The 24,863-nt window shown below is 35.2% G+C and overlaps 2 protein-coding genes and 1 pseudogene across 2 annotated transcripts; 1 reads left to right on the top strand and 2 right to left on the bottom strand.

Moving 5' to 3' along the window:
* Window positions 1-1,533: 1,533 nt before the first annotated feature.
* On the bottom strand, window positions 1,534-3,769 carry LOC118042258 (subtilisin-like protease SBT1.1; annotated as a pseudogene).
* Window positions 3,770-6,459: 2,690 nt separating this feature from the next.
* On the bottom strand, window positions 6,460-11,710 carry LOC118042298 (subtilisin-like protease SBT4.14). Its single transcript, XM_035049934.2, has 11 exons — window positions 10,949-11,710; window positions 10,748-10,842; window positions 10,508-10,605; window positions 10,258-10,401; window positions 10,040-10,145; window positions 9,331-9,844; window positions 9,140-9,234; window positions 7,720-7,944; window positions 7,531-7,639; window positions 7,229-7,442; window positions 6,460-7,143 (listed from the first exon to the last, which is right to left on the bottom strand). The coding sequence occupies exons 1-11, from the start codon at window positions 11,045-11,047 to the stop codon at window positions 6,602-6,604; spliced, it is 2,241 nt and encodes a 746-aa protein (XP_034905825.1). The 5' UTR covers window positions 11,048-11,710; the 3' UTR covers window positions 6,460-6,601.
* A 3,531-nt stretch (window positions 11,711-15,241) lies between these two features.
* LOC118042297 (lysophospholipid acyltransferase LPEAT2) lies at window positions 15,242-22,711 on the top strand. Its single transcript, XM_035049933.2, has 14 exons — window positions 15,242-15,866; window positions 16,268-16,448; window positions 16,595-16,654; window positions 16,975-17,138; window positions 17,239-17,302; window positions 17,413-17,481; window positions 17,773-17,868; window positions 18,495-18,539; window positions 19,351-19,421; window positions 20,175-20,241; window positions 20,624-20,674; window positions 21,790-21,900; window positions 21,995-22,042; window positions 22,259-22,711. The coding sequence occupies exons 1-14, from the start codon at window positions 15,409-15,411 to the stop codon at window positions 22,424-22,426; spliced, it is 1,653 nt and encodes a 550-aa protein (XP_034905824.1). The 5' UTR covers window positions 15,242-15,408; the 3' UTR covers window positions 22,427-22,711.
* Window positions 22,712-24,863: the final 2,152 nt, after the last annotated feature.

The raw sequence follows: 24,863 nt of genomic DNA, 5'->3' as shown, positions 1-24,863 counted from the left end.
TCTCAAATTCTCTTGACAAAATACAATTTAATCCATATACTATCCACAGTCTTCTTCTTTGGTCCTTTTATTTTGGCATTTTTGTTTTTGATTCAAAATTTTATTTTAATCATGTTTAAGTTCTTGAATTTCAAAAAAAAAAAAAAAGAACAGAAGGAGTCATAAAAAAAACAGAGGTGAAGAGAAAAAGTTGTTAGTTACCTAAATTTCAACTAAAAAAATTTATCTTATTGTTAATGAATTTTATTTAATAAAAAGAGTTTTATTGAGATATTTTTTATCTTTTATCTTGTTGTAAAAAATAAATAAATCAAGTCTTAAAAAATCTTATTTAAATTGATTTTTATTAGTACATCAAAACAATTTAAAAATATTTTTTTTTTTTTTAATTTTTGATTGCTGTAACAACAACTCTCTTTGACTTCTGAAGCAGTAGACACCACCTCAAGTAAATCTTTTCATATAGATTAGGGGTGTTCATAGTCCGGTTCGGTCTGGTTTTAACCCTTAAAAATTCAACTGAATCGGAAAATAACATTCTTTATTAATATAACCCGAATTGAACCGAGAACTGGTTCAAATCGAACCGGTTTTGTTCGGTTCGAGTCGGTTTTTTAGCATAAAAACCAGAAAAACCGGACTGATCTTCATCACTGAGCTACTGAGATTTTCTCGCATGAATTTCATTGTAATTGTATAGAAGCATCGTTCTCAAGGTGAGAAAATTTCATTGATGGCTACTAAATCCTTGACGCTGCTCAATCCAACATATAAAATACTCCTCGGTCCCTTCAAGTTTGAGCATTAAACAATGGCGCAGTACGGATCTATCTCGCTCGCTCTGTATTCTTCTCACATGAATTTCAATTTCATTGTAATTCTATAGAAGCATTGTTCTCACTGGTGATGAGAACCATTCTTGAATGATGGTTCCCTCACATCTGGATTGTGAAACTAGAAGGGAAAGTGGAAAGGGGAAGGCTGGGAAGGGAAGGCTTGAGGGGGGAAAGTGAGTGATTTGGAGTTTTGGAAAGGGGAAGGCGTGGCGGCTGGGAAGGGAAGGCTTAAGTGGAGAAAGTGAGTGATTTAGGGTTCTGAAAAGGGAAGGGAAAGGGGAAAAGGGGAAGGGGGGGTTAGCGGCTGGAAAGTGGGATTTAGGGTTAGGGATGGTTCTTTTTATACTTTTTTTTTTAAACCGGTTCGGTTTAGTCCGGTTCAATCAGTTTAAGTTTTTTTAAATTGGAACCGAACCGGACCGGGTGGTTTTTTTAATTTTTTAATCGGTTTATTCGGTTTTTTTATCAGTTCGGTTTTTTCGGTTAATTTTGTTCTCGGTTTTTTCGGTTTAATCGGTTGGTCGATTTTTTTGAATACCCCTAGTATAGATAATAACTCTTTCAATACTTCATCATACATTGCAGATCCGACAACTTTTATTTCTTAGAGGAGAGATTAACTTAGGCTCAAGTATTAAACTAGGAAATTTGTTTGGCTGTGAAGCATCTTTGTTTTATTTTTATCATATAAAATAAGCTTCCTGGAATATTTCTGCTTGGTCTGCTGTCTGCACCTAAAACAAAGTATTCTTATTCTATGTACTAAAACTACTGCCAAGTTACCGCAATGGGGCTTCTAACACTACATTTTCCTAACACCAAAACAAAAGATCCAGAAGAGGAACTACTTGCGCTATCTCTTCCTCCTGACTCGACAAAGGTCACATTATAGCTTAGTTTCTGTCCCAATTTTACAAAACTCAAACTCTGAGGCTCCAATGTCACTGATACTCCGCTGGGTTCTTTCACTTTTACTGTGTAAGTACTGAAAGGGAACCCGACATTTGTCAGGGTTCTCTTGAATGTCACCCTGTTATTTTGTGCTTTGCCTTCAAAATTCACGGCGAAAGAAGGGTAGTTCAGGTCCCCAGTCTGGAGAGCTTTATCATCAGGACAAGTTACAGTACTCCTGGACACTTTGAGTTATTTGAGAAGATGTGTAGTTTTGGCTGCACAAATAGCTTGCATAGTCTTCTGTGGTAATATCGTCTATCAACCCTGGATCTGAAGCACTCTCTGCGTCAACATGACCCGAACCAAAAGCAAAAAGAGGTAGATGATGCAGAGTTACTGGATCCAACATCCGCAATTGGAGATTTTCTGTTGTCTGTAAGACATATATGCTGTTGTCATTATTGCTTATTTAATTGCTTGCCGGGGACCATTCTTTGTGGACTGACTTAAGTGGTGCGGCGAGGCCACTAACATGAGGGCAGGACATTGAAGTGCCTGAAATTATGTTGAACAATGCGCTTCTTTTGTCACTTTTAAGTCGAGTTGGGCTAGTCAATGGTGGCCACACTGCTAAAATGTTCACCCCTGGTGCAGTCACGTCCGGCTTCATCACTTCTGATCTTACTGAACTAGGCCCTCTAGATGAAAATGCAGCCACCATTGGTGCAGGATCACCATATATTGTCCCTTTGAAGGCAATCGAAGCAGTTGCCCTCTTAGCCGAGTTCACATACTTTTTGACAGCCATACCTGCTGACGCTCCTAAAGAACTTGCCGGCAATGTGAGTCTCTGTTAAAAGCTCTTCACCTCCAGATTCCAGGTTGATTAAAAGCAATCCTTCTCCCGCTAATTTTACTTGCTCTCCTTTTTGAGCTCGGCCATTCACCCCCGTCTCGCAAACAACAATTTTTCCTTTCACTAACTTCTTTTTCAGTGACCTACTAACACAATACGTAGCTCCTTCGCCACCTGCAGTCCCTCCATACTCTAGTGGTAATTGTGCTGTTGATTTGCCTGAATATAGAGACGCACCTTCAAAAGTTTGTCCATTTCCAAGCTTGACAGTTGCTGGAAACCTCCGGTCAGTGTAGCAAGCAGCTACTGTCATGATCCATGGTGCATTGTTGGCAACCGAGGATATTGAAGGGCCTGAATTACCAGCAGAGCAAGAAACAAAAACCCCCTTTTGGATTGCCCCAAATAAGGAACCTAACTTAAGCTTAAACTTTTAGGATGAGATGTTTTTTTTTTTTTTGACAATTATCACTATAAACCCCCTAAAGAGAGTGATAACACATCAACTCCATCAGCAACAGCTTGGTCTATGGCAGCCAATAAATCAGTGTTGTTACAACCTGATGGCTAACAAATTTTGTAAGCTGCGATTCTTGCCGTATACTTCATTCCAGCTGCTGAACCATTCGCCAATCCATAAAAGCTTGCCTTGTCTACAAGGTTTCCAGCAGCAGTTGCTGCAGTATGTGTTCCATGGCCTTGTATGTCTCGAGGGGATCGATGATCAATTGTTTCATTAATTCTTTCGACAATATCCTCGTACCCTTTGGGATAGGCTCTTGCACCAATAATCTTCTTGTTGCAATTTCATGATGAGAATTTTGTGCCGCTCTCGCCTTTTCCTTTCCATTTTGAGGGTAATACAGACATGCCCGAGTCTTGGAAGCTAACATGTTCAGGCCAGATTTCAGCAAAAAAAATGCCAACTATCACATCTGAAGCCAGAATTTGAGCATTCCAGAGTCCTTTTCCACTCTGTAGTCCAAGAAATTGAGGGTGTGTGTGTGGTGTGGAGAGTTAGCTTTTCATCAGTAATGGCAGAGAGAAAGCCATTGACTTGGCTCAAGGCCTCAATTTGTTTGGTGGAGAGCTTGACAGCGAAACCAGAAGTCACTGTTTCCTAGGTGCAGAGAAGCCGAGTAAATGTTTTTTTTTTTTCCCAAGTCAAGACCTTGCTCCGCATCTTCTCTTTCCGGGTATTTGTACTAGAGATAATAGATGATTATGAGTTTCTTATGAATTTTCCACAACTACATGAAAATCAACCTTAGGAAAATTACATGCACTTAACCAATATATTTATGACCAATAAGACATATCTAGATTTAAGAAAAAATCTGGTTACTACATTCTAGAATAATAATTTAAAAAAATCATAATTTTTAATTTGATTATTAAACCAGATTTAAATTTTTATAGGAGTTTTCAGAAATTTTTTTTTTGCTATATAAGCTTTTTTGGTGCTGTGCATCAGATTTTGATCTATCAAAAATCTTGCTTGGGGTCTTGATTTCGGACTAATTTTGTTGTTTTTTCTTGTTTTTCTTGAATTGCATACATTGTTATAGATTCTATGATTATTTTTTTTAATATTTTTGTATTTTTTTTAATTAAAGTTGAGTTTTTAATGTAATTAAGGTTTTGTAAATCTCCTAAAAACACGTAAGAATTTTTTAAACATTATGTTTTTTTTTTTAAAAAATTATAAATTCAGATGTCACATTTACAACCTCTTTTACTCATCAGATTTACGTGTTGTACATTTGTTTGTTATCTTTATATTTCGCCTCCATCGTAAGGTTTTTCCTTTATCCTTGAAAAGCGCACGCCTTCAAATGGATTGGAGAGAACAAAAGAGATTGAGCAGAGCTAGTGTAAGCTTCTACGAGCTACAGAAAGATGGGTTGTGGGACTGACCTAATCAGCGTTTGCATGATTAATTTGATAACTTCAGTATGGAATCCTTGGGAAAATTGTATCGACTGTCAACTGGTTTAGACGAATGATTAAGAAATAAAAACACTATATGGTGAATGATCAGATAATGGACTTCCAACTCTCATGATTAAAAAAAAGAAGTTCATGCCTCGTTCAATGGTGTTGAATTATAAATATCACATCAATCGAGCACCTTGCTTGTTTCTTTTTAGTTTTTTCTTAAAGCAACAGAGGCAGATTCAGATTCTAGTCGAAATCCTCTCTTGCTTTGGATCAATTGCTGATAGTTGTTTGTTTCAAGTCCCTTTTTAGTCATGAGTTGAAACTCCGGGGTTACAATTTCTCGGTGGAGCACGGTGAAATCCACGAGTTTGGACTTTAAACCATATGATCACGAGAGGAAATATACCTTTTTAACAACCAGGAAGTTGTTCTTAAGGAATCAGCAACATTTATTAGATTTAGCATCAGGAAAACAATGCCCTTATGCTTATATGTGCAAACAGTGGATGGCAACAAGTTCAGACATGCTAAAATGATAAAAAAAAAATAGGTTTCTTCTTTTCACACTAGAGTTAGTTTAGCACACAGTGAAGGAATAGAAAGATAATTAGAGCTGATATATAAACAAATCTCTTAGAAGACACGATCGAAGCTTGCAATAATGCCCTCCAGGACATGATGCTTGGAGGAGTGCGATTGGTGATGGGTTTGGCCAATTTGAAACAGAGCTTTTTATTTGCCACGAGCTTTTGTTTTCATGGACCTTCCTTGTGTGTTTCAAGCCTTCTTATTTTGATAAGCAAACTACAAGCAAGAGAAAAGGCTACCCCTATGGAAACAACCACTGTACCGGAGACAATCTCTCCAGGAGTCGTCTCATTGCGAGTAAGTTAAACCTAAATCATTGCTTATTTTGATAAGCAAACTACAGAATTAAGCAACGAATGAGCAGCTTGCTTTTCTTACAAAGAAAGAGAAGAAAATCATTGTAGCATGCAAGATTAGAGAAAGCAGGGATTTGAGCATGATAATCATGGTCGAGGCTGGGGTTGAGCCCCGGTCTCTGGTTCCTCAGTTTCGAAGGGTGCAATCTTGTGAGAAGTAAAGATAAATCTGATGGAATCTACACATTGTACGATTGCAAAAACCACAAAAATGACAAATAAAAAGGCGAAAACTACCAGAAAGAACGTAGCTGAGGCATGTCGCTGTGGGGATTTGGCTTGTTCCAAGATCTTCTTGTAGTCCATTATGCCAAAAAACATCAAAAGAGCTCCCATCATAAACCCACAATTAATGGCTAAACTCTTTATGATCGTTTGCAAAACACTCTTCTCCTCTCTATGAGGTGATCCGCAAGCAATGGACAACATATCAAATATAACCAAATCTGCGAAATATCGTAGTTGAGGCTCTATGAAGATCATGCCCTTAGTTTTTATCTCCTGAGATTTGAAGAACAAAAAAAAAATAGCTTGTGTTGAATGAAAATGGCTTTTGTTAAGAAGGGCCAGCCTGGAACGTGACAAGAGAAGCAGAGAGTTCTTAATTTAGAGTATGGTGCCAACTATCTTGTTTACCAAAATATTTCTTTATTTCAAGGCTTCGAAACACGAAGCCTTGTTGATTTTTCCAAATAAAATAATTGTGGTTTTTTTTTTCTAGGAACGGTTAACCTCTGTTCTTTCATATAGTAAGTAATCTGTCTTCTTCTCCATTGAACTTTGCACTGTAAGATTAGGGTAGTCCTTGCTTTAATCTAATCCCTTCCACTAATGTTGAAAGCAAGATCCATTTCCAAATCCCTTTATACATTTAAGGCAAGCATTCCAGCCTTCCTGGGTAAATCCAATTTCTTAATCACTTTCAGCTTATCATTGTTTGGCATGCCAAGAATTGGCAAATTTATCTAGAATCTTATGAACACCGAAATTTAACAAGGCAATCATCAACAAACTATATCAGCGTGACATAATTTACCAAGTACATTACACACACACACACACACACAAACTCGTATGGTTGTATACAATTCAGAGTACTTCTTTCCCATTATCAGATTTGTATTTGAGTATTAGTCCAGTGGTTTAAAAATAACGATAGGGCTCCTCACAATATGACGATTGCTTTTCCATACGAGTGAACCTGACAACATTTGAGAACTTCGCATCGGTTTTGCCTTGACCACAACCTTAAAACTTCGCTTCTGCGAGGAACGAGAGAAGGAGAGGCTTATAGGTTTTACCACGATATCTACTCCTTTAGGAGCCTGGATGGTTGCCTTGTAGATGGAAGGAGAAGGACCTACATTGGTAACTGTCCTTATAAAAACACCGACGGTCGGTTCCTGCTTATTTTTGACACTAAGTTGCATAGTCGGATAGTTAAGAGCATCATAGCCAATTCCAGGAAGCAATGAGGAGCAATTTACGGATTTTGAACCAACTAAAACAGCCAAGGAGGATCTGTTATAGCCTTCGTGACATAGGAACTGAATGTAAGACATCTCATCCATGTCATAGACCAAGCCAGGGTTTCTAGCTTTTTCAGGATTTACTTGACCAGCACCGTAGGCAAATTCTGCATCGTTGTTCACTCTTGAGCTCATAGGTTTTGCTTGACAAAGATTGGATGGAAGTGTAAGCATGACAGTTGATTATAGCTGAATTGGGAGCTACTGAAGCAGGGATTATATTTTTACCTGTTGTCAGGATGGCGGATTTGATTGCTGCTGCGGTCCAATTTGGATGGAATGACTTTATATAGGCGGCTACTCCGGCAACATGAGGGCAAGCCATGGAAGTCCCTGACATAAGAGAAAATCTTGAGTGCTGTGTATCACCTTTCAGCCCGGTGAGCGACCTCAAGGGAGTGTATGATGCCAAAATGTCAATTCCTGGTGCTGCGACGTCGGGCTGTGTCTCAGAAAATCAAACAATGAGCTTAGGCGTCAGGTGTTTATAGAAATCAATCTTGTTTGAGTTTTTTTCCCTTATAATATACCTTGAGAAGGCGTTCTGATCCTGGATTTGGACCCCGAGACGAAAAGGAAGCGATAAAAGGAGCAGGGACCTTTACTTCTTGGGTTCTGTGTATCACGGCTGACGGAGATCTGTTTTTATCGAAGTTAGGCAGCCTGAGGACAATATAACAGAAACTGGGAATAGAACTAAGAATAGGAATGCGAATTACTTGGTGGAATGTATATAATTATTGATTGTGTCGCTGACGGTGGCGTTGACTACGGTTGCCGGAGCCATAAAAATTTGGGCAGCATCAAGATATTGCTCACTCTCAAGAATAGTGCCTTTTCCTCCAATTCCTTTAACAACAGAGTCAGCACCCCATACTCCTAACTCACACAAGACAAGCTTCCCTTTCACCTTCTTAGGGTTCAACGAGCCATCGGCACAGAACCTGTGATGAAGTTTAGAACCATTACCTAATAAATCTTTCACTGCATATTGCTTGACAAACGAACTAGCAGAAACTGTAGCAAATTGATTTAAAACACGGTTGGTCAGATATATTTATTTTATTTGAGGTTAAATTAAATGTGAGATCCATTTATTATATTTGTTGAAGTATTTATTGAAAATTGACATTTAATATAAATATTTTAACATAAAATATTCACATATTTTAAATTAATTATGTGTAAATAAAGAAAATAATTTCAAATAACTCTTAATTGATAAATTTTTTCAAATACAAAACCTCAATCTCACGTTTAAAAAAATATATAAGATTTATGCGGCTTAGATAATGTTGGCTTGAGAAGTTGAAATTAGGCCTATAAAACAACAAAACTTTTAGAGATCTACTTTAGGATATGTGGGCACCAAGCTTAAATTTAAGTTAATTGTAAAATAATTTTTTAACTCAAAAAATTTATTTTTTATCAGCTCATTAAATAACTAATCTAATCAAAATTAACTTCCACTACATAAACTTTTATTTTTAGAAAAAGGAAAATGTTAGGTATTATTTGTATTTCCACTGCCTCCACTTGGATCCCCCCTTTTTAATTATAAAGGAAAATGTTATGTTTTATTTGTATTTTATGGCAAGTATTTAAAAAGTTAAAATAATTATCAAATAATTATTTTAACTCAATAGTTTAAACTCTTAACTAAAGTTTTAAGATATAATTTATATTATATTTTAACAATAAAGAAACCAAATTCTATTTAACAGAACAGCTTTTTGATTCCTTACTGTCTATTATAGAACTTTGGAATTTGAGTGTGTTTTTCAAGTTTCTAGGATGACGTTGGAATTCTAGGGGATTGGTTGCATACAAATTGTTTATAGCCTTAAAGATAATTTTTTTAATTCTTGGCAATATTGTTTTTAATTTTGTTATTTCATCCAAAATTCATCAACAAGTAGATATAATTTAAACATTTGATATATATTTCATTGCATATATATAATTATACGTAGTTTGGTGATTAATTTTATGCTCAAGATAATTCTACAATTTTTTATCTATACATCAAAGAATTTTTGAGCTCGTTTAATTTAATATATACTATTTATATTTATATAGAATAAGGTGGCTACGTGAACTAAACAGTTAGGATTTATTTTTTTTTCCAAACAGTACTACCTTGCACCATCATCGCTTCCAGAGTAACCAGCATCTGCCGCACTGACAATTGGATATAATTTATGTTTTGGTTCAAAAGTGTTCACTCCAATACCCTACGTCACATTAAATGCAAAAACATCATTATATATAATCTGTTGTCTGAAATATATTCAAATCTGAATTTAGTATTCTGGGATGTTGAACTTTACCGAGACAATCTTCCCATTGCCTAACTCAACTTTGCTCCTGAACTCCCTGTCAATGCCACTAGCTGCAACGGTCAGGAGCCATGGCGCATGGTTCGCCACGGAGCTTGAAGATGGTCCATCATTTCCACCTGAGGCCACTGTGATAATTCCGTTCTTCATGGCATGGAATGCACCTATGGCTATTGCATTTGATACATAATCAGCGCTCATTCCACCAATCGATATTGATAGAACATCAACACCATCATGTATAGCAGCTTCAAATGCAGCAAGTAGGTCCATATCTGAGCAACCAGAGCTGACCCAACACACTTTATACATGGCTACCCTAGCGTCTGGCACTGCACCACGAGCAGTCCCTCTTGCTAGCCCAAATAGGCTGGCATCTGGAACTAGGTTTCCTGCTAGGGTGGATGATGTGTGTGTCCCATGGCCATCCACATCTACTGGAGATAAGATGTCACTGGGATCCGGATTGCCGTCGAGCTTGAAGTATCTAGCCCCTACAAGCTTGCTTTAAGATCCGAGATGAGGTGGGGAAAAAACAAGAAAGAAATAACTCAGAGATTAATAAACCAATGCAACTCCTATCAACTAGTGATCATTAAAGATTGAAAGAAGTACTGAAACGAATTCTAAAAATTAGTATCCGTTTGGGAGGACAAAAAAAAACAATTCTGTTTTATTTACACAATATACAGAAATTTACTTGTTGCATCCTGAGAAATTAGCATAGTGACCGCAAGTGCCTCTCCATTTTCTAGGTGGAGGGCCAAAACCATCATCCTTAAAGCTCTCAGACTGCGGAGTGATCCCTGGTATACACACCAAGAAACGGAGTTTTTTTTCATATAGTAATAACTGTTTTGCTGTTGTGAAAGAAACTTAAAACAAAAGTTACTTCAGTCATCAAGAAGATCCAAAAACCTGTATCCAGTAGACCCACAACTATGTTCCTCTCCATTTTCAGGTTTCTTTTTGCAGTGCTAGGAAGCCCAATAAAATCCCATGATTTGGTTGTGTGGAGTTTGTGATACCGATTGGGAAACACGGAAAGAACTTCGTCCAGGACTGAACATTAATATTCACACCAGGAATAAACTGGATCAAAATCCAAAACTGGAATCTATAATATTACCAAGGAAACATACATACACTAATGGAGCGTTACACATACGTGACAGCTTTCTGGCTTCCGCTTTAGATAGCTTTGCAGCAAATGCATTGAAGATCTTTGTGTAGCTATATATGATGGACTCCTGAGCTTCTAGATCACTGTTTCACATAAAAAGAATAATCATCTGCATGCAGGTATGGCTGTTCCACCCTCAAATCGAATATCAGACACAATTAAGGCCATGTATTAACTGCACAATCAAGAGTGAGCAGTTTGAAGGGAGCTAGAAAGTGGACTTACCTTCTCTTGATGGACAACAGAACATCAATATGTGTTTGCACCGCAGAGACATTATTGATCACCGGTTGATCTCCAAGATAAACAATAAAGAATTCCTGTTCATTTAACAAGATTCAGAATTATTGCACTGGAAGATGAATGACACGTTAGAAAGTGGAAACATATATAGAGATGGCTATTATGCAAGAGATAAATCTAAACCTTCTGTTCATCTTCAGTTGCAGCAGAAAAACCTAGCAAGATGAAGATAAGAACATTTGAAAGAAGAATGGAAGGAATAATCAATTTCTTCCTTGACATGCTTGCTGGGAGGATTAATTAATAAGGTCTTGGTGCAAATCTTATCCTCAACTACCTCTCTTCAGGACTTGTAATTTAGTTTATCAATAGCAGCACTTCAAACAAGCTTCAAAGATGATAAGAACCAGAAAAGTGTACTCATTATTCAGTTCTGTTTGAAGAGGTACTAGGTTGGGAAGCCTTAAAAGAAAGAAAACAAAGTGATGGTGCTCTTATAATTCTCTCGTCAATCAATGTCATAGGTAGCTCAGTTTGGGATTGCTTCTTTTGGAGGGACTTTGTCCTCCATTTCCTTTTCCTTTTTGTATGCTATCAATCCCCAAAACCCTCAGAACCGTACATAACAGAGTTCCTATATTAGAAAATGAAGAAACCCTAATACTACTAAACATGGAAAGTAAATAAAATAAAATATAGTTACCTAATAAGATTCCTGGCCTAAATAAATTAAAATTACCTGTATTTCGGGATTGATAATGATACACAGATTACAATAAATATTATTAAAGCAGAAACCAAATTGTAGCATTGATTGCCATCCTGATTAGTCGATATGAGGCCTAACATCTCAAATTAATGGCCGCACATCAGCTGAGGGATGGTATTATGATCCATAAACTTTCTTACACTACAGTAAGCTAGTTTCTTGGCTAACCTGCTTCTGCCACACCATCTGTTTGGCGTAGTGGAAATGACAGATAGTTTTTAAAACTAGAAATCTTCGGACATAAATGATATATAACCTTAAAAGATCGTTGTCAAATTAGGAGAAGTTGCTTGAAAACAAAGTGCCAATAACATCAAGCTACCCTCCTTGAATTCCAATTCAAGCAATTCAACTTTTTCAACATTTGAGAATAGAATTTAGGGTATTGGCTAAAAGTTTCCTTAAGAGACAGTTTAATTGGAATGGCCCTTAGTTTTTTTTTCTTACAGCAATGCAAGTGGCTTTAGTTTATCTTCAGAAAGACATCCCCGTCAGGCGAGGCCCAGGACTGAAAGAAGTTGATGCTTAGATTCATAACCAAGATTTGGTCTTTGATTTAAACAAATACAAAACTTGAACTTAAAGAGACAAAAAAGTACAAGAAATAACCTTAAAGAGAAGAAAATTAATTAAAGAATAAACTTGATTTACATGAAAAGCTTAACCAAGTGTTGGTCTCGGAAGTAGGTCAAACTAAGCTTGATACTTATATACTAAGTGTTGCCCCAGCTAATTTAAAACTTATACTAGTTAAAGTTGAAAAAATAAATAAAAAATTGATTTGGTTTTACCTGTTAAAAATTCAACTCGGTCTAATTAATTTGGTCCTTAACCAGTTAATTTTTTTTAGTTAAAACAATGTTATTTTAATATTTTAAAAATATTAGGTTTATGGGATAAGATTTTATAATTATGATTTTAATTACCACATGTGTACAACTAGTGTTTCTGGTTTCTCTCTATGCTTTTTTTATATAACTTTAAAGGTATGATGATTAAAAAAGTTTGATATTTAATGTGTCAAACCTATGTAAAAGATATATTTGAAAGAAAGTGATAAAATTTAAGAATAAAAATAGCTATAAATAAGGAATGTGTGTACTTTTTATTTATTACTATTTATCTTTCTAATTCAAAATTCATTATACCTCGCATTGAATATAGAAATAATAATACTAATAATTTATCATTGCATGAAAAAATTAGTAGAGAAAACTTTTATTCAACAAAAAATGTTTAGTGTTGGGAAAAAAACTGGTTAGAGAGTTTAAATAACCTTTACATCATTTTTCTTTACCTCTACAAAACCCACAACTCTAATTATAGGAATTATGCTGGATAATATGTTTCAGTTTGTTTTTTATTTAAATTATTTTAAAAATATTAAATTGATATATTTTTATATATTTTTAATAATTTTGATATAATTCTATTAAAAAAAATTAAAAAATCTATTATTTTAATAATTTTTTAATAATTTTTTTTTAAAGTAGCCTAAACCCTACTAATAAACAAACCAGGAAACCCTACTCCATGTTCCTCATACATCTCTGCCGCCAAAAACCTTTCTCCCTCGCGCGCCACATCTTGTCCTCCACAGCCTCTTCAAAACTCCACGGCATTCTGCTTCAAGCCGCCGCCGCCGCCGCCGCCACCTTCCCTCTCCCCTGAAAACTCCCAAACCCCAACAACAATAAAAAGAGGCAAACCTTCTTCTCTTTTCTTGATCAAACCCACAAGAAACCCCTACTCTCTGACTCGGCATTTGTTTTCCGTTTCAGTCACAGAGAGTAAATCCAAATATGAGGCCCATCGGGCTTAGAGATCCCAAGTACTCATCTTTTGGGCAGGGTCGGCTGGACCGGACATGGACTGTAGTTTGTGCGTTGGTTGTGGACCGTGAAGCGAAGACCTCGTTTGGAAATGTAGCGGAAACGAAGATTTGCAAAAACTTAGATTTTTCTTTTTGTTTAAATTTTTTTATATATTTTAATTTTTTTAAAAAATATTACTATTAAAAATAAATTTTAAAAAATAAAAAATATTATATTTATATATTTTTTTTAAAGATCATTAATACAATCTTAGAAACTCTAAAATCAGTTATTGATAGAGGTAGGTGATGAAGATCATCGGGTTAACTCTAAATTTTTTTATAAATCAAAATAACATTATTTTAGTTAAAATAATAAATAATTAACAGGTTTTTGACTCGGTCTAGTTCCAGTTTCAAGTCAATTAAGTTCTGAATCAACCCACCAAGACAAGCTAAGTTTTAAAACCATGAACCCAAGTCGACTGAAATCCTTATATGTATATTTAATTTTTTTTTTCAAAATTCATCACTCATTTTTTATTTTTATGGAGAAGTGTATTTTGTTGGTTTTTTTTTTTTATTATTATTTTTTTATTGTCTTCTATGTAATCAATCTTAGCCTCATGAACATGGTAACACAGGTTGAATTTCATCTCTCTTTTTTTCAGGTTTTTATAGTTTTTTTTGTTGAAAATGATCTTCGGCCTCTTTGGTTTTTTTGACAGCAATGAGCAGCAGCAATGATGTACAACATCATGTGGGCCGAGATCTAAATTATTGTGACCACCCTCTCCCGTTGATGTCAAAACCTCCAGAGGAATTGGGAAAAATAAGATGACGCTTACTCTGCCGCGAATCAGATGGATTTGGCTGGCTGTTTATGATACACATATCACTGTCACATGAGAATCTCAGGCCATTTGGCAGGCTGTTTATGATTTCAGAGTTTTGGGGCAGAACATGCAGGACCAGTACCGAGGAATCTTGTAAATCTAGATCCGTAAATGAAGGTATATACCTTGAATAACTGATTTATGTCTTCCACATGATGCCTAATGATTCTTTTCATGTGCAAAATACTGCTCGCCACCTTTGAATCTGGAAAAAAGTTTGCTGACTTTAGATATCCCCAGGTCAGATTTGAATCTACAAGTTCTCATTTGAAGAAAGTGTTTTACATTGTATTTTGGAAATTTTTGTCAAAAAAATTGATTTTTTTTTAAATTAATTTTTTTTATATTATTTTAAAGTGTTGATATTAAAAAATGAAAAAAAAAATATTATTTTATGAAAAAAAGACTCGTTTAAGCAGACCAACATTTGCTTATGGTCTTTCAAGAATACGAGTTTCACTTTAGTTTTCTCACTCTCATCACAAGCTCTTGTTGCTCTTGTCTCTTTCTTCTTTTTTATTTCTCCGATGATTTCATACAATAATTATTAGTTTTTAAAATTGTAGTTACATCACCTGAATTTTCTTCACCGAGTATTTACCATATATATTATTCAGAATAGCAATGAAGCTGATTTTATCAAAAATAAAATTTTAAATAAAAATTACTTTCATAAAACAACCTAAGAAATTAACTTTAAATTGATTTCGGTTTTGTAAGAAATAAAATTAAAAATAAAAAAACCACATGATGACGACAGTGTTTGGGAACGCGGTACAACCTGCGTTGTCAAAAGATTTGAAAGTTTTTTTTTGTTTTATTAAAATTGAGTGCGATTTGTATTTTTTGAATCGTTTTGATGTATTAATATTAAAAATAATTTTTAAAAAATAAAAAATATCATTAATATACATTTTAATACGAAAAATTATTTCAAAATCATTTATTATTGCACTGCTAAATACGCTCTACACGTCATGGGAGATAACATTAAAAAAATAAAAAAACCCATTCACTCGTTCACTTTCTAAGAAGCCAAACAAATAAAAGGAAACAATCCATCCACCTCTCCGTCACTCCTTCCACCTCCGATTAGCAAAAAAAAAAAAAACCCAAAAAATTCCTTCCCTTCAAACCCCTCACCTCACCTCACTAACCATCAACAATGGCAAACCATGATCTTGAATCCCCTCTCATCTCCTCACAACTTTCTGATTCTCCACATCTAATCCTCTCCGTTCCTGACTCTGACTTCTCCATTCAACAATCTAATAACATCCACCACAACCACAACCCTAGCCCTAACCCCAATACTTCTTCTCGCAACCCTTTTGAATTCCTCGGCTCAGATGGATTATCCGTACCCGCACCATCAACCCTGGATCCGTTTAAAAATGATACGCCTTATATTGAGGGATTTTATGAATTGATTAAGATTGTGATTTGTTTGCCAATTGCAATTGCAAGATTGGTGCTTTTTGGGGTTTGTTTGGCTATAGGATATGTTGCAACAAAAATTGCATTAAAAGGATGGAAGGACATGCATAATCCTATGCCCAAATGGAGGTCTAGGTTAATGTGTGTCACTAGGGGTTGTGCTCGCTGTATTTTGTTCTCATTTGGGTATGTTAAATTTCTCTTTTTAGGGTCTGTTTGATTGCTTAAAGGTTTTTTTTTGTGCGCGCGCGATTTATTAGGGTTTGCTGTTTTCAGTTTTTGGTTTTTTAGTTGATGGGGATTGATGTTTTTTTTTTTTTTGGAGGGGTATGTTGAATTAATTTTTACCCTTTTTTTTAATTAATGACCTGTTTTTTGTAGAAGTTTGAAACTTTCTGGTCTGCTTAGTTGTTGGAAAAAAGAATTGATTTTTTTTATGTGCTTGATGGAGGTTTTGATTATTAATATAGTGGGCATTACTTGTATGAAACTATGGGGATTTTATATTCTTAAAGAATTGACTTTTATGCGATACTCGATTGAAGGTAATTGATGTGATTTGTTTTGTGGTTTGGTTGGTGTTGCAGTTATCATTGGATTACAAGAAAAGGAAAGCTTGCTCCAAGAGAAATTGCACCAATCGTTGTGTCTAATCATGTATCATATATTGATCCAATTTTTTATTTTTTTGAATTCTTCCCTACAATTGTTGCAGCCGAGTCGCATGATTCTATGCCCTTTGTTGGAACTATTATTAGAGCAATGCAGGTAATCTTATTGCAAACCATCACATTAGGTGCAATTGACTGGGTTTTTTACGCCCCCCCCCCCCCCCCAAAAAAAAAAAAAAAAAACAGTAAATAAATAAATAACTGCTTTTAATTGGCACTTTTCTTGTTTTGCTGTGTTCACAGGTGATATATGTAAATAGGTTTTTGCCATCATCAAGGAAGCATGCTGTTAATGAAGTAAAGGTAGAAAGTTTCTATAATATTTACTAGTTTATGCTTCATTTATTCAATAATATTAGTGGTTAGTGAACAACATTAATTATCTAATGCTCAGATTCATGAACATGCACCTAATTTGTGAATGCTCTTTTCTGTCTGGATGTATTAAACTTGTCACTGTGTTGTTTCAGTAGTATTCCCAGTAGATCTTGAAAACCTAACAAGTCTATAAAATTGGGAAATCCAGCAGGCATATTATGCTTAGTTTGCAAAATAAATCTAAATAATTTTATCAATTTATAAGCTATTTGATACAGAAATGTGCTTTCAAGATCTGAATACAGAGAAAAGCTACATGTGATAAATTTCCTCGAGTGCTTTTGTTTCCTGAGGGAACGACTACTAACGGAAAGGTTCTTATTTCATTCCAACTTGGAGCGTTCATCCCTGGTTATGCAATTCAACCCATAATTGTCCGCTATCCCCATGTTCACTTTGATCAATCTTGGTATGACTTTCTTCATACATGGAAATTCCTTGTTGACTGTCTAGCCTGTCTCTAATGGTGTTTGGTCAACCTTACTTACCATGTTTTCTGTTTTTGTTAGGGGGAATATTTCTTTGGGAATGCTCATGTTTAAAATGTTTACACAGTTTCACAATTTTATGGAGGTATGCTTTCTTGTTACCTGTTAAATATGATCCTGGGTTACCATGTAATACAGTGACCTTAAGCTCTTATACATTCAGATAACTGTGATGATTCGTTTTAAATTGAACAGGTAGAATATCTACCAGTTGTTTCACCCCTTGACAATTGCAAAGAAAATCCTGCTCATTTTGCCAAGAGGGTAAGTAATTGATTTAATTCGTTTACTTTCAGTTCTTTGATTGATTGTACTTTTTTTTTTTTAATTTCCTTTTCTTTTTCTTGATGTGCAAATGCTCCGTATACTGCTGCTCGTTATGGACCTGTATTGTTTTTAATTTTTCTGTACGCATCTGTATTCCTTTGATGTTTGCAAATGCTCAGCATTCTGCTGTTCATTATGGACCTGTATTGTTTTTTATTTTTCTGTACACATCTGTATTCCTTTGATGTTTGCTAATGCTGATACATTGATGAATATGAATCTATGCAGACTAGCCATGCTATTGCTTCTGCTCTCAATGTTGTTCAAACGTGTCACTCTTACGGCGACGTGATGCTTCTCATGAAAGCATCTGAGTCAAAGCAGGTATAACATCTCTTTGTCAGCATCTGCCTCTCAAATTTATCTTGCTTATGGGTTTGCACTACATTTTGAAGTATTTGATTGGTCTGTTTAGGGAATGGGCATGAAAGACTAATGATACAAGGTTGACTTAAGAATATCTGGTTTGCTTTGTGTTTCCAGGACTTAACATCTCACACTGCTCTTAAGTCTGGAGTTCTAAGCTTACACCTAATAAGTCTTTAACTTCTTTATGTGATGATTAGACATGAAAAAAATTAGAAAGAAATATTGGTGTTGATCCAGGGTGGCCTTATCTCGAGTTCCTGACACTGAGGGACTGGTCATCTCAATCCTTTGCTACTCTTGAGCTGAACTGGACATTTTCCTTATTTATTGGCAACCATGTCTTTTCTGTTTGGTGTAAAAACAAGTATTATATCAAACTGGCTCTATTTTTCTCGTTTGTATATAATGTGTTTGCCGCATCTTGCTAGCATAGTTATTGCATGATGGAGCTTTACATATCAATGTGTATTAGTCTGATTAATTTGTTTAATACAATAAGAAGGTGACATTGTTGTCAGAGGAACTAAAAGGTAGTGGAATTCGTGCTGATATTTCATTTTTCTCGTGACATTGTTTTACAGGAGAAGCCCTCAAGTTATATGGTTGAAATGGCTAAGGTGGAGTCGGTAAGTATTTTGATTCAAATACTTTTAATTTGAGTTTCTTGTTAATTAAGAAAATTGAACCAGAATTATATATGTGATCTAGAAACTCAAAGAAATGGATTATTTTTCTTTGGGTGTTTTTGCCTTTTGTCTTTGGTTATGCTAAAATGCTCGTGTTCTAATTTTGAATTTTCTTCCTTGTAACTGTAGCAAGACACCTATGGGTGCTTGTCTGATAAGCTGGTAAAGTCACATGTGGTTTTGATACTAAAGACCCTTTCTCACCTCTAGTTGGGGTTTCCAGTGAGGATGAGTGTTTTCATAGAAATAACACAGTAGCAAAATCATTTTTAGATATTGCCCTTACCTGTAGTTTTGAAGTAATTGACAATGCAGGATGGATTTTCCTGAAGATTTCTGGGGAAAAAGAAAGAAGAAAGAAAATCGATCCTCATATTTCATGGTTGGGATTGTAGTATAAAAGCTAACTTATGTTTTTTGGGTGATTGTGTGTGTGAGTTTGAGAGATCAAGATGAATTGGTTGCTGCTCTTTACTCTGAAAGTAGCTCACGAATTATTCAGATAAATTGTGCTTGGCCATGTTTTTGGTAACATGAGTTTCTGCAATTTGCATCTGCACATCTTTGCTTCATTCTGATGTATCATTTTCTTAAGCCCATTGAGCTGCCAGAGCATGTGGTTTCTGCATTGCACAAGTAAAAAACTAAGTCCTGTAGTTTTTTGAAAAAAAAAGGCTTTGCATCATTCTTATTTCCTATTCACAGCTTATCTTACCATATTTTTCCTGATGTGGTTATTTTGTTTTTTCAGTTGTTTCATGTAAGCAGTTTGGAAGCTGTGGACTTTCTCGACAAGTTTCTGTCTACGAATCCAGATGCCAGGTATTGAAGTTTTCTGAACTGAGGAATTTATTGCATTATTTAGCTTTTGATTGAAGGATACTTGAATTTAGAGGCTACTGTCTAGTTATGGACCACTAAAGTGGGATCATGGGATGAAGAATTTGATGACAGTTCCACCCTTTAGCATTCAGCTACTCAGACTACTCAATTCCCTGGCAAGCACCCCCAGGTGGAATTCTTGCACCTCTTGAACTCAGTGGCAAAACTGAAGACTGTCAAGTTCCCTTAACTGTATTGTTAGATAATTTGATGCAGTGTTTGAATTGTGGCTTCCCACTTTCCTGTGTTTGATTTGCCATACTAGCTCCCTGAGCTGTTAAGTGATCTTGTGGTGATTGCTATTTTCATTTTTCTTTATTAGGATGAATATCATGTTTATTTGATTTTATATATGACTGCCTGCACTCCTTCCAGGCATTGTAAGTAGGCTTCTCTTCTCATCTGTCTCTCAATTCTAGTTGTTCTACAAGTCTGCAAGTTACTGCGGGAACATGCTTCCATGTTATGCTGTCCATAACTTTGGGTTTATTCTGTTATGTTGTCCATAAAATATAGTTTATTCTTCTTCTTTGTTGCTGACTGCTATGCTTAACATTGTAATGGTTTGACGATGCATCTAAAGTTTTAATTGAAAACACTGAAACTCTCATTCGTGACTATGATCATTGAAGTCCTTTTGTTTTTTCTTACTGTGATAGCAAATGCTTATGCTCTGACTCTTTCTTTCTACAGTGGTCGTGTTAAATTCCATGACTTTTTGAGGGCTTTGAGAGTGAGGACTTGTACACTTTCAGAAGAGGTTAGTTATCCTGAAAAGTAGATTATTGTGTAGGGCACTCAAATAAAAAAATTGTGATCTAACAATATTTGAATTAATGTTCTTGCTCATGGCTTTCTAGTTTATCTCTCTTGACTGGGTTGTGTTAAGGGTAAACAAATTGAAGATTATTATTATACTGTGGAATGGAAATTGACCAAAGCAGCAAGGCTATATCATTTAATCATTGACAAGAAACAAGGATAATCACTTGTGCTATATGAAATTTTTTGAACTCTTAATATATGAAGTTTGATCTATGTAATCTATAATTGAACAGGCAGCAGATCATGATTTTTAAACTATTCTCACGCACGTGATTCTGCGCTTTCTTGAGTAATAAGTGAGTTTTGTTGGATTGCAGTTATTTGGGTTCCTTGACGTAGAGAAGAAAGGATCAATTACATTCAAGCAGGTAAATTTGCCCTTTTGTTTCATCTTTGCCATGAATGCAGTTCACCTGCTTGAGTTAATAAGTTCAATTATCATTAGAATGGGTATTGTAATCAATTTGCGATCATAGAGACCTGAGCAGCTACCAGTTGTGTGCCCATATCAGTGACTGCTTGCTAACTTTTCTGGCACAACAAATCTATGGCACATTTCTAGGCAAATAGAAACCCAAGCTTCTTATTTCTCACTGAACTTAGAGATCTAAGAAGTTTTATTTACAGATATTTGGCAATTCATGATCTTAAGACCAAGATTAAAGTGCTCAACCACTAGGTTCTGATGGATCCTTGAACACTCTTAACTTCATCCACTAGACTCACCGGAGTTTTACTCCATTTTGGTGGTGCAAAATTCTGGGTTTTGTCAAAAAGGATGCAAAAGATTAAAGTGCTCAACCACTAGCTTCTGATGGATCCTTGAATGCTCTTTGACTTCATCTACTAGACTCACCAGAGTGTTACTCCATTTTGGTGGTGCAAAATTTTGGGTTTTTTTCAAAAAAGATGCAAAACAATGTAGCTTGTATTCTGGCCGCTGTGAACTCAAATGTAAAAATGGTCCAAACTGACAGCTTTTGGCTGCTGTTTGACCCAATGCAAAAAGGGTCGAAAGATAATTATCTGCTCCTTTCTTTATCCTTTTCCAGAATTTCTTATATTTATTGGATTTCCAAATACTTTGCAAGAGAAAAGTCAATGTAAAGTGATTCAAATTTTCAAATGTATTGATCTGCTACTTTTTTATTTAAGTTTTTTTGAATTATTTCTATACTAATTGGAGCTCCATTTGATGCAAGAGCAAACTTAATGGATATTTAGCAGATAACACACTGCACTTAAACGAATAAGAAAATGTTTGTTGTATGGGCCTACAACATATATGTGCTACTCAAATGGAAAAGGAACACTTTTTTTAGACTTCTACAAGGATTTCCATTGCCAGGAATGACTGCAATCATTGATATTATGGTAACTGTCCACTAACAATTTTTGGCTGAAGGGATTGTGTGAAACTGTGTTTTGATAGTCTCATGATATGCGGCTGGCTTTACAAGATCATATAATTTGTTCCTTGCAGTTTTTGTATGGATCAGCACATGTCTTGAAGCAACCACTATTCCGGCAAGCCTGTGAACTAGCTTTTACTGAATGTGACACTGGAGGACATGGTCTAATTTCAGAGCAAGAAGTATATTAATCCTTTTCTTTTCTTGTCAATTTACTTATCTTTCATTCGGGAGAATCCTTGCTCACATTCTTGTTTTCTGTTGTGTTTTGATCAGTTGGGAGATATGATAAGACTAGCAATCCCAAACCTGGATGAGGATGAGGTAAACAGTTAGCTGATCTGTCTAATTTGTTGTAAATGAATTCCTTTTTGTGGGATTATTAATTGGATTATTATGGTTAGCATTCAAATTTTTGCGAAGAGACGTTCAATTTGATTTGCATAATATCTTCCATCCAATTTGTCATTATTTGTTCTCTAACAAAAAAAGAAAGAATAGTTTTTGATAACAAAACGTGTATTCCCTGTTTACTCGCAGATCCATGAGCTCTTCAATGTATTTGATACCGATGGTGATGGGATTGTTAGCAAGGATAGTTTTATTTCTTGTCTAAGACGGAATCCGTTGCTGATTGCACTTTTTGCACCTTGTTTGGTGCACAAGGACTCATCACAAGGTGGTTACAGGATCCTGGAGGTTGTATAACAGCATGTGTTTCAGGCCTCATGTTGGGCTGTCTCATATTGTGTGCTTAATTCATACCTCTTGATGGCTTGGTTTTGTTCTGAGGAGGATTTCAGGGTTAGTAGGGGTGAGAGAGGCAGGGACTGTTTTTAACCTTGCCGCTGTGTACTGCTGTGTACTGTGTCCATGAGAGTTTTGACCAGCCAGAAAGGTTCCTCTGTTGTATTTTAGTTGGTTCTCGAACTTTGTTCTCTGTCTACCAGCGGTAGAGAAATGAAAGCATTTGCATTTATTTCCTTGTTAAAAGCTAGCAAACTGAAATCCATCCAAATTGAGATGGTCGGTCACTTTCATATCAATAGATGCACGTTTGAAATAAAATGATGTGGTCAAGACGATGTAGTAATAACTGAGGCATCTATGAGCCATGACTGATCGTTTGAAAGAATTTTGGACGTTCTGACAAGAAGAAGAAAAGAAGAATGTTCCATTTTTTCAAAAAAGAAGAAATACCTGACTGAAAAATCTCGTATTTTATCTGAGCCTGGTGTTAATAGCCACCACACCGTCCCATTTGTGGATTTGATGCATGAAAAGATAAAGGGAACAAAAGGCAACCACGTGAAAAACATAGACCCGTCAAGAGGAGTATGAAAAGATAGAGGGTATTGGCTGCACGTTAAGCCTCATAGCTTCTTGTTATTTTTAGTACACGTGTTCATGGTGGGCATATTTTTCATGACAAGGCGACGGAGGAGGAGCAACTGGTCCCCAACGGCGAGAATCTGCCTTGCATTAGCGTGCCAATCACTTCCTTCGCTGTGCCCTTCTTTGTTGACTTATGTGCTCGTCTTACCATCAATTATTTTGGCTGATAAGTTCAACATACATTCGCACATGTTTAACGCAAAACTTCAGTTCAACAACTTGATATGCATTTAACATTCACTGTATTAGGAGGGAGGGCTCGGATCGATCATGGTTCATGTATCTTTGACAAAGTTATCACTAACCACGTGCTTTACTAGTTTTCATTATATATATATATATATGCGCGAGCGATTTTCTTTTATTAACAAAAGCTAATTGTGCATTAAAAAAACATTGCAGACACGTACAATTGACATAAATGTCAAATGCCTTGATATTGGTATTTAAATATTTTGAGATACCCATTGGTCATTAAATGATTGACAGGAAATGTATATATCTTTTATTTATTTATTTTTTAAGTATAGTAAAACGATAAAGATAAAAATATTATTGGAAGAAAAAAAAACTGCTCTCAATAAGCTTTTTAGTTTTTTCACAATGATTTTCTTGTAATTATAAGGTAAGTTAAGGGGGAATTTAGTATTTGACTAAATACAAAAAATAAAAATAAAACACAGTAAAATAACCAAAATATCCTTGGAATTAAAGCAATTAAAATTAGCCTTAAAGGGTTTTTTTATTTATTTTCACAATGGTTTTTTTTCACTATTATCAAATCAACTATGGGGCAATTTGATCTTTGACTAAATATAAAAAATAAAATAAAAATAAAAAAGGAGGCACCCACACCATACAGATGACGTGAGCGACGTATCATGATAGCCAAAACCCACCCTTGTTAAAGACCAAGCAATAATACATTGTTTACAACATTTATAAGAGATCAAGTTTTGGCCAAGACAAATAACATAGCCACTTTTAAACTCTTTATCATCAACACTACTAATCCATTTAGAATCGCTAAACTAATTGAGAGGGAGATCACTTTGATAATTCAAGTGTAAACAAAAAGATGAAGTATCATATAGATAACACAAGGTATGATTAATTACCAACTAATAAATATCGGTGGGAGAATGCATGTATTGACATACCTTATTAACCATGAAACATATATTAGGTCATGTGAATTTGAGATACTAGAATACACCTACTAACTGATTGAGTTGGGTAGGATTGGGATAAGGGAACCAGTTGATTTGGATAAAAAAAAAAAAAAAACTCACTACAATAGGAGCAATAATTGGTTTACATTCAAACATTCTAGTTTTCACCAAAAGTTTAGCAATGTAATATTGTTGTGAAAGAAAATAAACCATATATAATGAAAGAAACCTTAATGCTAAGAAAATAGTGAAGTGAACCAAGGTCATGAATGGAAAAATTCATACCAAAAAGAGTAATAAGATGTTAAAGAAAGACAATATTATCACTAGTAGGTAAAATGTCATTAACATTAACTAACATAAATATTATAGCCCCAATAAAATAAAGAATGAATAAGGAAATATCGACTTTGAAACTATGAAATTCAAAGAAACTAAGAACTGACTGAGCTAATCAAACCATAAATGAGGTGCTTATTTTAAACCATAAAGAGAACATTTTAGTTTGTAAACATGGTTGGGGTATCTAAGGATCAACAAAGCTACGAGGTTGAGCCATAACCACATTCATATTAAGA

This window comes from Populus alba, chromosome 2 (assembly GCF_005239225.2).
Source record: "Populus alba chromosome 2, ASM523922v2, whole genome shotgun sequence".
Taxonomy (NCBI): Eukaryota; Viridiplantae; Streptophyta; class Magnoliopsida; order Malpighiales; family Salicaceae; genus Populus; species Populus alba.
This window is presented reverse-complemented; position numbering and strand designations above follow the sequence as displayed.